Below are 19,241 nucleotides of genomic sequence, written 5' to 3' on the forward strand. Positions count from 1 at the left end.
ATTTTCTTATGAGAGAAGTACTAAAACTGGTCAATACAGATATCATTTGCAACACTGCAAATCAATTTGTGGTGCTTTGCTTTGTTTTCTCTACAAATCAATAGTAGAGATGTTCGATGTAAAATTCTTTTAGATTTATTTATATGACCTTCCTAATAATTCCAATTTCCTCTTCAATATTTCATGGGTAAGCACATTTTTCTTAAGCAACACTTATACCAATAGTTTCATTCACTCTGCAGACTCTTAAGCAAACATCATGATCTTGTCAGTTTCGTCTTCTGTCTTCATCAGTTTCTACCTGGGCTTAATGAATTGAATGGATTTCTGGACAGAGTCATCCAAGTTAAAGACATGAATTTCTATCAGTAAGAAATCACGTGGCTCACAGACCTCTTTATATTCCTTGTAGATAAAGAAACCAATTTAAATGTTCAGTACAAGGACCAGGACTAGTGTGCTTTGGGTTAGAATTTTAACACTTTTTTTTTTTTTTCAGCTTTCATCTCTGTAGCTAGAATGATTAAAGTTTAATATAAGTCAAAGTTGAGCCCTTAGAAGTTATCCCGCCATTACAATTCCAGCAATTGTCTGACTTTTACTTGAACCAAGAATTTATGTCAAGGTAATTTATTTTACTTTCTGTGTCGTTTATTTTCCTAAAATTGAGTGTACTCACCTACAAAATCTTCTCTGACTATAATAGGGTATTCTTTGGCAGCCTGTATTCCAATTCAATGGGTTTCAAGTCCATAGCTAGAAAAAGCCTCAAGTAGTTAGGTTAGTACTTTCATTTTATTAAGATCCTTTTCTTGAACTTTAGTGGTACTTAACTGCACTTTTGGTTTAATCTTGCGGAGAAGAGGTCAAATGTAATAGCAGTATAGTCACTGTTATTTAATGGTTTAATCTGATGTATTTCACTTGGCTATATTAAAGGAGACTAGGAAATTCAACCTTTCTTTATACTTTCACCCAAAACCCTGCTCCAAGGTAGGCATCCTTCCAAAAAATATACTTATTTTAATTCCAAACATCTAATTATTTTTACACAACAAAAGCTTTGGGAGTTACCATGTTTAATCAGTAAGTATTTGTTGAATTCCCTCAGCCAGCTGATAGTCAAGAGATAAGACATGACATAAATAATTGTATAACAAATGATAACTTGATATGTGTGCAGTAGAGACCCAGAAAATGTACACACCAATCTAAATATATCGGGAACAGTTATTTCATCTCACCAACTGTATATCTTAGTATTTAGAAAAAAGTCTTTCCATCATCTTAGAATATGGGGATAGTGAATATTTTGATGAGAACTTAAACAGAAAATTTAAATGCTTATTTCATAAATTTCTAATTTTAAAGATATGTGTACTCCAAATAGGAAACATCTTCAGAAAGGGACTCACTGTTTATCTGCTCTCATCCCTGAGTCTGCAGCTAACCAATTCCAGATTTAATATGTTCCAGCACATCATTAGAACATGCATCATTAAATGCAACAGTTGAAGTTTTTAAATCTATTGATGACAGAAACTTCCTTTGGGGGGAAAAATGTTCTCTTCTTCATTCCATAATGGCAAAACAATTTCATTTTTATATTTATGAACATTGACTAGAATGACAAATCTGTTTTCTCATCTGCACATTGTCTATATCCTTCTGATTCCTGTCTATACATTTCAACATTTGTGTCCATAAAACCCAGCTTTGGGAACATAGATTTTTGAATGAAAGGATGCTATCACATGATCCTTTAGCAAAATGTTAAGGTTTAGCTTCTTGCCATGTTGAAAGCCTAAATAGATGAGAATATCATATTTTCTTTTTGTTCTTTGAAATGTATCGTTCACTCATTGATTTTCAAATCTAAGAAAATTCATTGTCATCTGAAGACTCACTTCACTTGTAGAATCAATTTCAATTTTAGCCTGATCATTAGAGTCTAGCCTATTGCTATCTTTCTGAATTCAACTTTTGATTTATCTAATAATTTTGAAGTATCTTTCTCTGTCACTTTTCTTCTCTGTGGTAATGGATGGAAAAGGAGTATTCTGAATTTTCAACTGTTCAATTAAATTAAAATTAGGCTAGTAAAATGGTGTCTCTCAGCTTTTGTTATATCTTCCTAAATTATGATACAATATTTTACTGAACACAATAAGGTAACAGAGACAAAGAACTGGAAACTTCTCATTTCAGAGTTTATCTCAGAGGAGAGAAAAAGAATTTGAGGCTTTCCATTAGCACAGAATTTTCTACAGGATGCTTTAATAGGGAGGATAAAACTCCACATCTTTTCAGATAATATATGTTGCATATAAAAGATTAAATGGGAGTATGCTAATAATTATTATTTAATAGCCTTAACACCAAAATTACATTAAAAAATGTATTAAGCATTGTTGGAAATAATTGACAAAACAATTTCTAAGTTGATGAAATGGAAAATTCTGAATATGTAAGAAAAATATGATCATGATGATTCCATAGTGTGCCTTCAATTTTTAGAATTGTTCAATATTGCCACATGGTAATTACAAAGGAGACAACAGTTTTTATTCTGTTTAAAAAGTAAATAAATTGGGCTGATAAGGAACACAGACAAAAAAAAAATAAAAAGTAAATAAATATTCTTTTCGTTACTTGGAATATCTATATATAAAAAAGTCAATAAATATTTGTCTTTACAAGATGTTAGAATAGCTAAAGAATTAAAAACAAATCAAAAGCCTCACATGATCCTGATGGACCTTGACATCACACTAAGAAACAGTGGAGAAAATATAAACTTGGTGGGTCACACAAGCTAGGTATTAATCCTTTGCCTATTTATTTTTTGAAATTTCAACTTTATAAACTTTGCTTCTTAGGTCATTTATTAAAATTGATTTTTTTAATTTTATGGAATATTAAAAAAATTGAAATGGGCCTGAGACATTGGTCAGGTTTGTCTACATGGATTGAGGATATAGACATTCAAGGCTAAAGGGCTTTATTTAAGTCCCAGAATCATGAAATCTTGAAATTTTCTTTTGTCATTACTGGGTGTTGAATATTTACTCTCTGTTAGACTCTTGAAATATTTTGCATTTTCCTAATCAAACCTTGGGAAGTGTCTTATTATCATCCTTGTCTTATAGATGAAAGAACTGAGACACAATGAGTTTAGGTTATTTGTAAAGGTCTCACAGGTGGCAGACAGAAGATTCAAACTGAGGCTTATATTTTTCTAAATCCTTAGGATTAATACCAAATCTATCTGTTTTCCAGATATAGATAGGGAACTCCAAGTTCCCTTTGCTTGGTACTCAGGGAACCTAAAAAGAGAAACAAAATTTGAATTGTATGAGATGGTTTGAAGAGAATGGAATTAGAAAGAATCCAAAGGAGTGAAGCAAAGTTTTGTTTTAGAACAGTAAACAGAGAAAATTAAGATGACTTTGAAAATTCAATTCAGGTAGAATCATGGGATTTATAGACACCAAAGGAAGGGAATATACAGGTTATTCAGAGTTCATTGGACTGATAAACCTAATGAATGGTCTAAGTAAGGTAGTACTGGGAGGAGTGGGGTCCCAGCTTACTGGAGTGGACAGGGCTGAAGAGGAAGGAAACTTTAAACTGACTGTCTGTCCTTAAAGCCACATATGGTACCCAGTTGCAAAATGCAAACATGTGAAGATTCCCATCTGAATATCAGTTGTTTAGCACCTGCTAAATACCAAGGGTCATTGTAGTTATTTTCACAAGCTTTATTAATTCTCAAATCAAATTATGTAGTAAGTAGTTAGTTAATCAAGTGTGGAGTTTTGGGGAGAGGATAGAAAAAGAGAGTTAGAAAACGTCCAGAAGAGGAACTGAAATGTCAGAAACCAAATTTTGAATAACTTCTACATGTTTAGCAATCCCAGACCAAGTGCAATAAAGAGGATATGAATACTAAAATATAATCCCCAACTTTAGCAAGCAGAATGGAAAGAGAAAAGGAACTAATAAATAAAAGAAAAAATAAAGTTAGGAATTGGGTTGCATAGTACAAACTACATTACAAGCTTCAGATGAGAGACATCAGTGATTCCTGCTATTAAGGAAGATAAAGGGGACTTATAGCATCTGAAGCATGAATGGTATTTGACCAAGTGCTAAGGAATAGATAGAGCTTGCTTTGTATATGAAAGCGGAAATGAATTGGAGCATGGCAGTCCATGTGAAATTGATGTGTTTATAAGATAGGATATCAGACTAAAAAGTGGATAAACCAAGATTGAAAAGCATCAGGAAATAAGAAATGAAATTTTTTAAAATGACACATTATAGGACACTTGGTCAACCCGATAGAATTGATATTTGGCAGGGAAATCTTGGAAGAATTTAAGTAGAATAATGATAAGAAAGCATATTTCATGATACATGATCAGGTGGCACTCTGCTAAAGGGATTGACAATGAGAGAAATTTGTGGAATATTGCTAATTTTGGTGTATATAAAACATAATTTTGAAGGAAGAAAGGGCAAACTTTAGAAAGTCATTATCCATGGAGTGGTCATGGGAACTGTGATTAGGTGACTTAAGAAATGAATGTTGCAGCCCCCAATGCTACAAATTATCTCCAAACTGAAATTCCTGCAAATGTTGGAAATGTCATTTAGGTCTCAGCTAAATGAAAATCAACATTGACATGAGCAGAACTCTCCCCCCAAAACAGTACAGTAAGAAAAGTGCTAAAATTGTATGTGTTTGTAACCTAAATGAGGTAACACTTTCTTTTCTTTCTTCAGCTGACTTTTGTTCTCATTTGGTTTTAGTTCATTTTTACTCTTCAGAGACAGCCCTCTAATACACAAAGTATATGGGAGTCAGAACAGACTCCAAAGCAAAATTGCATGGACTCAAATCTAACCTTGCCACTTGGTGGAATGTGACTTTGTCATGTTGGTTAACCTCATTAAGCCTGTTTGGTTCAGTGTTTTCTGGGTTCTTGGAACTATGCTAAATTCTGTAGATGTAGCAGTAAACAAAATATGCCTGCTAACCCTCATGAAGCCCAGATTGAATTTAAGCAGGACTTATCTCTAGCCAACAGGCTCGCAGTGTAGTCAGAAAAAAAATTAGTTATTGTTGTTATTGTTCTTATTATTAAAAGAGAATAAATATATGATTAATACCCATAGTTTTAGTTCTGTTCTATTTTTAATATGCTGATGTAATTGTTCCTATGAAAGATTATAATAATAAAGTATACCATTAGGTTTATATAAGCTTGAAGTGTGATTTTGTGATATAGAACATTATACTGAGTGCCTCAATAGTGTTTACAACATTAACTCTGTAGTTAAAAGGACAGGGAGAATACAATAAAAATGTCTTAATATAGTTAAATCAAAATGATCAGCTAAATGGCAATTCATGTAATATGGTTAATCTATTGTCATTTACTACAAAACACATTTCATTTGTCATGCATATATATATTTCAATTGACACATAAATGGTACATATTAGGGGGGTACTGTGATACTTTGACATGTGTGTATATTGTGTTCAAATCAGGATTAGCATTCTGTATTCAGACATGTGTCATTTTTTTGTGGTGAAAACATTAAAATATTTTGTTCTAGTTTGTTTTTTCAAAATATAAATTTCATTATCATTGCAATAGAAGAGCAGCAACTAATTTCTCCTATCTGTAGTTTTGTACATCAATAGATGAAGGGAGTTTTAGGAGTATGGTATATAAATGTACAAGGTAATGCTACTCAGATTTGCAGTTTACATATAGGAAATGAACCTACAATAAATAATGCCATCTAACAGTGGTAAAAAAGAAAAATTATAGTACCAAAAGAACTCAAGATACTATAAGTTTAGACATACAACATTTATCTAAAAGTGAAATCTTTCAGAAAACATTTTTTTTACCCATTTCACTTATTGCAGTTACGCCACTTTATATATCTGTTGGAATTCCCTTTTAATTTAGTAATGGAAATTTTGACCTATTTCTCAGACTTGCTGGAGTCTGAAAATGGACTTTCCTCTTAATCTACAGTTAACTAAAACCAAGAACCTTGATTTAGTTATGTAATAATAGAACTACTGGTGATACAACATTTACACAATGAATTGCAGAAAAATTTCAAAAGGAGCAAATTATAAGTTGTTGGTGTCCTAAGGTAGGAGGGAAAAGAATTAAATAGAATGATCCTCACCATACATAAAGTAAGTTAATTCCTTAAGAAAATATTCAAATGAATGTAGGCAAGTTACTCAACTTTCCTGGATCTCTTCCTTCACCTGTAAAATGCAATGATAGACATTATTTTATGGAAATAAGACGTGGTTTAACTTATGCACGTGCATATATAATTGAAACACATTAAGTGTATTGTGGTGATGATGATATAGCAAAATTGATATTTCTCTATCACTACATTTCTATCTTTCTGATTTAATTATCAAATATTATTATGGTTCTCTCCAGAGCAAGTATTTTTTTTTTAACTGTCTTATATATGTCTTCAAGAAACATTTGCCTTTAAATCCCAACTGCCTCATACCTTACCAGAAACATGGTATGTTTGTTGAGTTGAATTCTCAATGTAAAGTATTCATCTCAATGAAAAAAATGATGTTTATCCTATAGCAGCCATCTTTATTCATTCCTAGAAATAATCTTGTTATTTAAAAAGATGACAGGTTTTGAAGCATTGCAAATAGGCCTCTGTAAAGATTTCTTAAAGAGTTACTGGTAATATCTCTGGAGACAGAAGCTTGGAATTAGCAAAGCCAGGCTTGATGCAAGCATCAGTAAACTGCAGGCAGCATGCACAATTAGGCTAAACAGGGAAAAAATGAGAGTCTGTGTTTAATGATGGAAGTGCATGGTCCCTGGACTTGCCATACCCCTGGGGAGAGTTACCTTCTGATTGCTGGAAATCTGTGGAAGCTGTTTAAGGTAAATGTATCAGATTATCGTATTTGTCTAAATCAATCCATAAAACATTCTAGTCACTCTGATTAGCTGTGACGCACACAGAAATAGTTGCAAGTACTTCTGAGTAGATGCAATTACACTGGTGCTTCTCCCACTCTTTCAGTTCTAGTTTCGTTAGGATAAAACACTTTTAGGTTTGGGGCAAAAGCTAGGAAGTAAGGATTCTCTTCCTTTAGTACTGTGCTCATATGGCTTCACTTTCTTGATGTCTAAAAACAAAACCAGGAAGGAGGCCTAAGGTTTAATTTTTTTTTTTCACTTACTCAGAATTTTGTCTCCTAGTCTTCTGAGAGAGTCACCAGTTTCTACAGGAATGCCTTTTCTGTGAGGGAACATTTATTAAAGTGTCTTTTTGGTCTAGCCTTGTCACTATTAATGGCATAGACCTGCTGTCCCACAAGAATAAATTCCTTCTCAGGTAACCTACTGGGACTATTCAAAGCCTGTTCTAAAATAGTGCGAAAAGGAACAAATATTTTTTAATTGCTGCATGAGAAGCAAGGGAAATTAAGGCTTAATCAAAGAATTATCAGAGTAATTAGTTATTTACTAAAGTGTCGTGTCTTGTAAAAATGTCATCTTTCAGCTTATATATAAGAATTAAAAAGGAATTCTAGTGATGTATGTGAATATATCCCTCCAGTGCTGTGGCCTTAGATACAGTGGATAAAAAATACCCAATCTAGGACTCTTTCTAAGCATTCAACTAGATGTTCAGTTTTATCCCTTTTCTTAAGCAAAACTTACTTTAAATATGGGCATAATAAATAGAACCCACAGTTGTTTAGATATAGCTAACTATTTTCAGAGAAGCCTATTTGATAAACAAATATTCTTCCTTAGCTTTTTTTTTCTATATAGCATTTTTAAGTTTGTATGAGATGAAGACAATTTTATAATTGTAATTTTAGTGTTATTTACTTTAGGTTGTTCAGCTACTTACTCAATATTTTTGAGTAGTTCTATAACTTCTAGCTTAGTATATTTTACATTTCAGTTTTCTAAAATATGCTCTGATAAGACATAATACTGCTGTTCCCACATGGTATTAATAATTTCCCCATATTTGAAGGGTGATTTATTTTGCCTGTTTATATCTTCATCAACATCCACATTGATATGTTCAAAGCTGTTTAATTAATCAATCTCCCAGCAGTTGCTGAATATTGAATATGCACTGGATGCTAGTGGTCATAACATGAATTTCAAAGCAGAAGGAGGTAACAACCCAATCAAAGATTATTACAAATAAAGCAATGAACTATATAAAGCAGTGGAGAGAGAAAAATGAAAGGAAGTACTAATTAAGTACTAAATCATATGATGTAGATTATTCTCACTATAAATGCCCTAAAAAGGAGGGGCCATGGTGTTTGCGGCAGGCTTCACCAAAGCATATCCTGCCAGTGTTCAGAAATATTCAGTTTTATTGTGGTTTTTATTTTGAATTGCTTATAATGGTTCAGTATTTATTCCTCTTTGGATGATATATATATTTTTTTATTCCCAGAGGGGAAAAGGTAAAATAAGTTTTTAAAATTAATAATACCAAGTGAGAAATCAATACAGGGTAAAAACTGAACAAAATAACATCACACCATCTATATGTGATCTACACCATTGTTTTCTTTCAGATTTGACTCCATCTACCTTAATATCTGCCCTTTGTCATTTGCACTTTATTTATATTCTGTCTTGCAAACACCTACTACTCTATTTTATTTCATGCTTCTGCTTTGTGATTGGTGCATTGCTATCCTGAGAGGGAAAGTGGCACCTGCATACCACTTTTTATTATCACTAGGCAGTGTTTAGGTAAACAGCCCTTGTTTAGTAGATAAGACGCATTTGTAACAATTGAACTGTCTTATAAAAAGTGAGTGAAAATAGACACAGAAAAAGTATCATATGCCCTATTGAAACACCCTGTGAACTACAAACTGATGATTTAATATTCTCTTATATGGTGGTTCCATAAGAGGTAAGCATTTTACATTTTCCATAATTCATGGTAATGATTATATCAATAATGATTTTTTTCCCAGAAGGATATGATTGTTATGTAATTATAAATAGCCTCCTGGCAGACACTGGATAAACAGGATACATTGTTTTAAATGACAAAATATTATCAATTACACACAATTTAAAACAGGAAGAGAGATTGGCTGACTTCCAAACCTGTCATTCATGTTAGAATACATTTGTAAATTAAATTGCGGTGCTAAGGCTATTAAATAACAATTATTAACATGCTCCCATTTTATCCTTTATGTGTGACATATTTAAGTTTATGTTATGGACCTGTAGTTGAAAAGATGGGGAGTTTTATCATCCTTATTAAAGCATCCTGGACAAAATTCTCTGCTAAAGCAAAACCTCACATTCTTTTTTCTCCTCTGAGGTAAACTCTGAAACCAGAAGGTTCCTTTTTAATTGGCTCTTTGGCTGAGCTTCAGGCTTTCGTGTCTCTTTGAATTGCTTGTGAATATAGAATATTTGCTTGTGTCAGAGACAAAAAATAAAAACAAAACAAAAATGTAGAGATTTTCCTGCAGGTAGAGAGAAGGGGAAAGTGGGACGTGGGACAATCGCGAGGCTTCTTCCTTTTGCTCAGGCCCTGGTGGTATGGAAATAGCTTAAAGAGTGATTAAAGAGGTGCCAAACTTATTTATTTTTTATATGAATGAGATTCTTGGAGAAGAGAGCACCAAGCTTATTTTCCAAATGTCTCAGATTGCTTAAATAATTATCCCCTTGTATTTGAGAATATCAAGAAAGGAAATTCACAAAGAACTCTGCTTTGTATGGGAGAATTAGAGTTGTGGAGAAACTCAGTCCTCCAGAAATTAATCTGCATCTGCCTTTTAAGGATTTTTGATGACTTTCAGAGACTATGACCATATAAGGACCATAATGAGAAGATTTAACACTTACTGAGTGCCTATGGAATGCCAGGCATTCCCCTCAGCTCTGGGTGCTCTGAGTTATCATGAAGGGCTGTTCCTTTATAACTGCACCTCAGAAAGGCCAGGGAAGTTGAACTAAAAAGAAGTTGTGGAATTTACTGAGATGGCTACGTATTTTATCCAGGATTTAAAGAGAATTATGTTTTAAAAGGGGGGTTACTACCTTTTTTTTTTTTTCTTTTTCTTCACTCAGTTCCCTCAGTAGTGTAATTTAAAGCAAATATATAACCACTATTTTATATGATTTAAATTTGACATGTACTCTTGAATCTTTCTATCATAACCACCATAAAAAGCAAATACTTTGCTGATAATCTTTAGCTGCCTCATCAGTTGGCAAGTAAAAGGATCAGAGGACTCCAAGTGCAGTACATGAGTAACTTGTCACCAGAATTGTTGAGGAAATCTTAGGCATGGTTTGTTTTTAAATATTTCTGGGTATCAATTAAAATGGCCTTGAAACTTGACAAAATATTGCCCACTATTACTGTTAGATTTTAAAATTTTATCACTCTTATTATTTTTGTGATACTGGGGCTTAACCCATGGATGATCTACCACTGAACTATACCCCCAAGCAATTTCCTTTTGTATTTGGTGACAGAGTTTTACTAAGTTGTTGAGGTTGGCCTCAAACTTGTGATCCTCCTGCCTGGGAATATAGGGGTGCACCACCATAACTGGCTTACAGTTATTTTTAAATGAGAATGCACTCAATCAAATTAATCTAATAATTTTTCTATCAGCTTCGGCCTTTGTACTAAAATTAAAATACATTCATATTCATCTGTTTATCTGTATGTCATGCTCTTTTTTCCCTCACTGTATATTCAATTTTATATGCGATTTGCTGTGGAGTTGAAAGGGGAATTGTTTGGATAACTAGAAGAAACTATTTAATAAACATGACAAAATTAGAAATTCTGAAAGTTGAAAATACTCCAGTTCACAATCTAGCTAGAGTTATGGAAATACATTATATTATATTATTATTAATAATGTACAGACTAGTCTTTAAGTACTGGGTCTCTACAGTGGATTACCTCAAGTCAATTCAATATCTGAAGCTAAACAGACATGATCACTGAAGAAAACTATAAAATTGGTTTACTTTTGGAAGTAGATAACTTGCAGATCTTTCAGTGATAATGAGATCATTTATGATAACAGTTCAAATTATTGTCACTTATCTCAACTTGCCAAATTTATTGAGTAAATGGAAAAATAATATAAAATATTTTCATCTCGAGTTTTATCTCAATGCATGACCTTTGTTTAGCTATTTATCCTTCCAGAGATAACTATTCCAACCATCTTAAAAATTAAGGTGTTAGAAAAGCTGATTTTAAAGTCTCTTTAATATTCCTTAATTCTATGATTATAATTCTATGCATCTATGCATCTACTTTTGTTATATATATGAACATCCAGTGTTCTGTCACAAACCAGGTGCAAAATAAATGGAACAATGAAATAATCTTGAATCAACCTATTTCCTTTCTTTAGTTGGACATTCCATGGAAAATTATTTCTGCTACATAAATTGAAAATGAGGAAGAAAAAAACACTAATATCACCTTTATCATTTTTAATCAAAAGAATGTATGAAATATGTATTTGGCCGCTATTCCTTGCTTTCCATCAAAGTGAATACACAAATATATGATAACACATGAAAATATTAGAGAAGATTTATATCAGGATGCAAAGAAACCATCCCAGTAGAAACATTTTGGCCTGGAGGATATATTCTTTGATCTAAGAAGTTGAAGCTTTTGGTGTTTTAAACACCTTATAGTGGGTCATTTGGCCAATTTATGCTAAGTAATCCGTTTGGTTAAAACTTTTCTAAAATTATGAAAAGAATCCTGATAATCAACTACTAATCATATATTATTGTAATAACTCAGTAAAGTAACTTTAGATTATCTTCAGTCCCTCTCTATACAGATACTCTGACAACAATGGAGACTATATATATAGGAAGGTGACAGTAGTGACTAAGCAATTAGTTGATGAACAGCAAGTAGCTAAGTGAATGGAAAATAGTCTACCTTTATCAGTGTTCTGTTTTAATTTGTTCCCAGATGCCCAAGTCAAATTGTGAAAATCATTATTGTTTTTCCATATTCATCGTATCTAATATATTAAAAAGTCATATTAGGTCTACTTTAAAATATACTTTGAACTCATTTACTTCTCTACAACTTGTTTTTCATTGACCATATATTTTAAATCACCACCCAATATTCTGAGTAGCATTCCTATAACCTTTTGTAATAGGATGCTTATTTCCATTTTACTTAATTAGTTGCTATTTTTGCCTCAGACCATGAGATTCTCCCCTCATGAATTAAGAGATTGTTCATCATTAAAACTCCATGTCCTAGAAAATTATCTGGTATCAGGTACTCAGTAAACATTTGTCGTGTGAGTGAATGATTCTCCACTGCAACTCACCTAGTCCAGTCAGCATCATTTCTCACCCAGGTCATTTCAATCGCCTCCAACCAATTTCCTGCTATTTCTCTTATCTTTTCTCTACAAACCTTATTTTTGCTCACAAAGATGTCAGTGATCTTTCTAAAGTCTACCTATCATACTAAAATTTTCCAAAAGTTTTCTATTAAAGTACAAAGATATTCTAGAATGTTCTGTGTGAGTTTACTGAGGCCCTGCTTTTTGTTAACCCTGGTCTCCCTTGCTGTTCAACTTAGCCTCATCTCTTTCCCCCAGTCATTCTTTGACTCACCAACTTATTTTGATTGTCCTGCATTTAGGAGATCTGAAGTATTCTGTCTTGCTTGTTAGTCTCCAGCATTGCTCTATCATTAATGTAAGATTCATGACAACAGGGCACTTCACTGCTGTATCTCAGTGATTTCATTTGTACGATTATCTTCATAAACACAACACCCAGCTAGAGCAGATATTATTGTTCTCATTTTACCTTGAAACAACTGAGACCTAAATAAAGTGATAATTACCTATTTATGGTCTATCTTCTTTGCAAGAACAAGTCTCTTCAAGCCACTCAATAAACATTTGTTGCATGAATGAATCTCCACTGTGACCTGCCTAGTCTAGAACAGCATCATCTCTCACTTGAGTCACATGTCCTGTTCATCATATGCATCCTTGTATATTCAAAGTATGACTTAAGTAGTCATATAATAACTACTCAAGAAATACAGATTAAAAGATTTTGTGAATATGTGGGGGTCTGCAGTAGACACCTGAAATCCTAAGCCCTAGACCTGTGCAACATATCATACCCAGGTCAAGATATTAATGTTAATAATAAACTGTAAAAATGCATCTCTATCATTAAAGACAAAAGGCAAGTATGGAGGAAGGAAGGACTGTATAGAGGGTAAAGAGGGGTGGGAGGGGTGGGGGGAAGGGAAAAAATAACAGAATGAATCAAACAACATTACTCTATGTAAATTTATGATTACACAAATGGTATGCCTTTATGCCATGTACAAACAGAGAAACAACATGTATCCCATTTGTTTACAATAAAAAAATTTAAAAAAAAGACAAATCTTTGTAATTTATTATTTTGCCAATGAGAGAGAAAATTGTAAGTTTAAAAAACTGAGAAATTGATAAAAAATTCTGATGTCACAGTGCTCTGGAATAGGACAGGGAGAATACAAGGCAGGAGCTAGACTCAGCAAGGAGACTTGAAGGTCAAGGTGTCCCTATCAATGCATGACCTAAGCATAATTTCATGTCTTAGCCTAAAATATAAAACAATGTTTAATTTATATATTAATTCCTTTAAATTTATTATTTGTTAAGTTGTAAACTTTAAAAATATTCTTCTACAAATTACAAACATAGTCTGAGAAATGAGTGCCCATTTTTAAGTGACACTATTACTTTAAAAACTTTTACTATCATTTTCTCACTAAATCCACATCTTCCCACTTTATTTTTGAGTCACAGATCTCCCAATGCCTTGAGATCCTCACACCTTCCTCATCCCAGGATCCACTGCCACTCATGGTTTGCAGGACTGGAGGTCTTTCCAAAATGTTTATAGACCTTTGAGTATAACTCTCAATACCTCCAGGTAAACACAATGAGGTTCTATAGAATAAAGTCCCTATCAGGCGTTACAGAAAAATATATCCTCAACATTTGTTACAAGATTTAGTAGAAGGTAGGCCTCAGTTGTCTGCAAATGGTTTCCCACCAGGAAATTTCATTCATGAAGAAATCAGACAGATTAAACTTTAGAAGAGTGAATTGCTTTTCTCCTTGATGCAATCTGAATTCAGCACATAGCCTCCTACTTGACTTGAGATTCTAAGTAATCCCATTCATCATTTTAGCAAAGTAAAGAAATGTCAGTCACTTAGATCATTAGAAGGAATGCACATTGTGTACTATCCCCTATAGAATTTGACTAAACCAAAACAACCAAATTGACTTGTGTGTGAAAAAACTCAAAACAATAAAATATTGGCAGCTTACAAACATACAATTCAGGTATTATGGAAATAAGCCAACTGAAATCACTCAAGGAGCAAAAATAAAGCCAATTCACTGTTTGAATGTCAGAAAGATTTCCAGGTAATAGCTTATAAAATGAAGGCTACCTTTAGAGTGACAATGTAAATTTCAGCAACCTGAATCTTTCCTTCAGAGAGTAACTGTTCAGAAGAATTTCAAAGGAATATATTCCTAATAAAATTGTAAGACCCTTTCCTGTAAATGAATTCTGCTCTTTCTGTCATGTTCAATTTTATCTTTGTTTTTGTTTTCTTACTTCAAAAGACCGCTTCAAATCATCTTGTGTAATTAGATGGGATTCAAATTGTAAAAATATTATGGGAAAAAGAATTAATATTCTGAGTTTCTACTATACATTAGGTGCTTCATCACCTAATCCTCAAAACACTCCTCAAACCTACCCATGTTTTCTAAAGTCCCAAATTAAGGCTTGGAAACGACATGAAATTTTCAAGTTTATATAGCTTATAAGTGTCAAGTGTTGAAGCAGAAACTCTCACTCCCATTTGAATCCTCAGCATGTAATTTTTATCCTAAACATCTTTCCTTTTATATTAAAATTATATTATAGCCATAATAGTCCATCAAATATAACGTATACATGATGTTGTGTGCAATTCGTAGTATATTTGTTCACATAGCAAAATGGTCTCTGATTTCAATAGGATTTTCTGATGTTATAAGAATGGAGAAGGAGACTTTCTATGAGTCTGTGCTAAAGTCATGTGTCGTGATCAGGTATGGCTTGCCTGAATTGCTTTGGTGTCTTCTAGTACAGCAAAAGCTTGTCCCTGCCAGGCATACCTCTCATTGTCATCATGGAGGTAGGTGGCCACCTGGCTTCCTTCTTTTTTTCTTGGGGATCTACTTCTTCATTGCATTCACTGCCTTGGAACCATGCAGTGAGCCATTTTTGAGGGAATAATCAAGTGCAATATAGGAAAGAGGCTTTCTGACATGAACTGGATGGTGTATTTTATGCTGCAGAGGTATCAGTTGGTTCGTTTTAATAGTTCTACAAATTTTGGCATTAGGGTTCTTTTTTTTTTCACCAGAGACCCTCTTACCTGGAATTGTTCCCTCTGCCTCACCCTTCTTTACCTGGAAATTTCCTTATAGATATTAAAATTAACTTTCTTAGGAATCTTTCTGCAACATAGGTTGTTATATTATTTTCTTATCATCACATTATATTATAGTGACCTTTCTATAAGTCTGTTTTAGTCAGTAAATTGGGAACTTCCTGAAGGCAGGGTGGGATGATTAATGGTTTCATGGTTCTTCAGTGATGGTATATAAGTCCTCAATAAAGTTTTTCTTATAATAAGAGAATGGTTTTGTAGTTTCTCCAGGTAAATTTAAGAATATTTTATAGGATAAATTATGACTAAATACACAGGAAATCTCATGTTTTATAATAAATTTCCAAAGATCTCATCAAGACTGTTAAAGATTAGGATTATACATGTACAGCAGTATGTGAAAGGATAGAAGTCTGCTTAGATTCAACAGGCACCATTCTCTGAAGAGATTTTAAAAATGTATTTAGAAACAATTGATTTACATTTTCTTAAATCAAGACTCTAGTTTTAGCTTACAAAATACCATCCTGCCTTAGAAATTAGACTTGAGAGCATTTTAAGAATGGCTTTCAAGCAAGGCTTAAACACAGATCTTTCCAAGTATAGACTCTTTAACCCACAAAGATGGTGGACTCCTTTGGAAGGAAGCTTCATTTCTCTGTCCTTCCTCAGCTGTACTAAGGACCCCTAATAGAAGAGTCCCTCTGCCAGTCTGAGGCAGTCTGGAAGGAGCATGAGCCACTCTGGAGCCTGCACTGTAATTCAGCACTACATACTAGGAGCTGTTTAGCCTGAGCCCCTGCTTCCCTCAGTTTCCAAAACTATACAGTGAGAATTATATCTACATTCTAAATATCTTGTGAATGCTAAATGATTTAATGCATAAAAACTGAATAATTCTTGGCAGATTGTAAGCACTTACATTACCTAGGCAAAGAACATGTGGATCAAGCTTCCTTTTGGTGTTCCTAGTCTTACTTTTTCTTGTCTTGCTAACAAATGAACTTCCTTTTATATTTTGTTTCTCTTAAGGCTTTCTCTCCTGAGGAAAAATGTTAATAATAATATGGTTTCATATTTTTTTAAGCACAGGAACTGTTCTGTGATATGCAATAATATGCTTTGCTTTTATGCACTTGGCATGCTCATGAGTCAATCTGTATGGGTACAATTGCAAGGAAATTCTGTAATGAATTAAGACTGAGATGTACTTGACATAAGGACTTAGGCCTGGAATGTGGTGTGTGTGCAACTCTGATTGCTCCAATTGCTAAACCATAATTTGCCACAGAGAACTAATTTTGAAGAATTCTAAGAATGGAAAGCTTACAGGAAGCAGGCAGTTCTGCTGACATTTGATAATATCTAGTTGTCAGTGAAATTTTAAAAGGTACACATGCCCACGTCGATTCCTGATTAAAAAACACACAATAGGAGCTTATGGGATGAAAAGTAATGTTAAAATATTTTGCAACCATTTCACATGGAATCATGTGATTGCTAATGTTTGCAATTCACAGCCCAAATGGTATTGGTTAATTAAAGAAAGCACTTGGGATAAGAAAGCACTCAGATGGTGGTGGTATTTTTTATTTTTTACACTTCATAATAAGCCGAGAGACTTGAGGAAACCTTTCAAGATTTTATAAAGCTGAATATATTTTCCCTTTGACTCATTATTTACTTAACTATAGGCCATTTATTTTGGCAGAAGAAAATGTACCTGTTCAATATCAAAAGGCCTATGAATTTTAACCTTCTTTATTGCCTACTGTATCATTTGAGAGTTTTTTGATAACTGAAAAGAGTGATGATTTTCTCTATATTAGGATTCCTCTCAGATTTTGTGATGTTAGTTTCTAAAATTTGAAGTGCATATTGAAAATAAATGCTTTATTTTATCACATGTATATTTTCCATTAATAAAATCCAGGAGAGATATTTGACATTGTAAATGCATCTATGAAAATAACACATTCAAAAATGACTACAAAGATACCTGAATCTCTGAAAGTATCATCTTAAAGATCCCACCTAATAACAGTTTTCATATTGCATAATAATATTAATTTATACTCAGGATTATAAATTATGCATGCAAGGGACAGAAATAGCTATTTTAGTTGTGAATATTAAATTTATTAATACTTTCTTTCCCCAACACCTACATCTGCATTGTATGCACAGGACAAAGCCCAGCCCTACCCCCTCCATCACCGACAGTACAAGCTTCCAGACCCACTCCGGCAACACCTATTCTTGAAGGTAAGTATTTTACTTTACTTTTATACAAAGATCTCTGTTGTAGATAAATTAGAATGTGGAAGAACAAAAAAAAAAAAAAAAAAAAAAATAGTAACAAAACTAACAAAAATAAAGTTGTGAATAAAGTACAATGTACTTTTCCAGAAATTCCAATTTTCTCCTTTTAAGAAAAGGAAACATTTCCTCCTATTATTCTATAATGGTGACCTTTAGTTTCCAGAAGAATGAACAGCTTTCTGCCCTAGAATTCAAGCCAAAAAACATATAGTTCTACATCATGTACAACCAGAAGAATTAGAAATTATACTCCATTTATGTATGATGTGTCAAAATACATTCTATTGTCATGCAATTAGAAAAAAATAAAAAAGACTAAGTGGAAAAAGAACATAGGGACAAACAGTCAAGATTATGCCTTGCAATTCTTGGAATTTTACCACAACTTACTCAATTTTTTGTCTGAAGACTTTGATGTCAGAATTTCTGAGTTTGAATCTGAATTCAGACTTTCTAAATTTTACATGTTACTTAAATTCACTCTTCATAAGTTTTTCCATCTCTCAGATGCTATTAGAATAGTACTCACCTCATAGGGCTATTGTAAGGGCGAAATTGTGTGTCTGCAATTCATATATATGTATATCTATATAGTTTATAAATGGTTCTATACAATTAGAAGTAAAAAATACTACCAATAAGTAATTCTTCAAAATAGATGCTTTGAGATCAGCGAAATAAACAGGGCACAGTGGCACATGCCTATAATCCCAATGGCTTGGGAAGCTGAGGCAGGAGGACCACGAGTTCAAAGACAGCCTCAGCAAAAACAAGGTGCTAAGCAACTCAAGTGAGACCCTGTCTCTAATTAAAATAAAATTTAAAAAGTAGGTTTGGGGATGTGGCTCAGTAGTGCCCTTGAGTTCAATCCCCAGTATCCAAAAAAAAAAAAAAAATTAACAAAATAAAATGAGAGAAATGTCATTAAAACCAATTTTGTTAGAAATTTAAGGTTACTTCTTTTAGTCTCATTGATTAATTCCATCCCCTACTATTTATTGAATCTCAACCATAGTATCATGTCAGACATTGTCCAAAGCACTAGGGATTTGGAGATTGTTTTAACTTTTTCACTGTTGTGACTATAAGATCTGACCAGAACAATTGGAGAGGAAGAAGAGTTAATTTGGGGACTCACAGTTTCAGAAGTCTTAATTCATGAATAGCCTGCTCCATTCTTTGGGGCTCAAGGTGAGGCAGAACATCATGGCAGATGTAGTGGAGGAATGTGGTTCACATGATGATCAGATAGTAGAGAAACTCTACTCACCAGATACAAAATATACACCCCAAAGTCACACCCCCCCATGCCCACCTCCTCCAACCACACCCTACCACTC

General features: G+C 33.2%; 1 protein-coding gene across 1 annotated transcript in view; it reads left to right on the plus strand.

Moving 5' to 3' along the window:
* The window catches only part of TRDN (triadin), a 441,243-nt gene that overhangs the window by 132,747 nt on the left and 289,255 nt on the right, over positions 1 to 19,241 (plus strand). The window contains 1 exon segment of the mRNA XM_079147356.1: positions 17,767 to 17,844. Coding sequence (XP_079003482.1) covers positions 17,767 to 17,844 — 78 coding nt within the window.

This window comes from Sciurus vulgaris, assembly GCF_902686455.1.
Source record: "Sciurus vulgaris genome assembly, chromosome: 7".
In the NCBI taxonomy this organism is placed as follows: domain Eukaryota; kingdom Metazoa; phylum Chordata; class Mammalia; order Rodentia; family Sciuridae; genus Sciurus; species Sciurus vulgaris.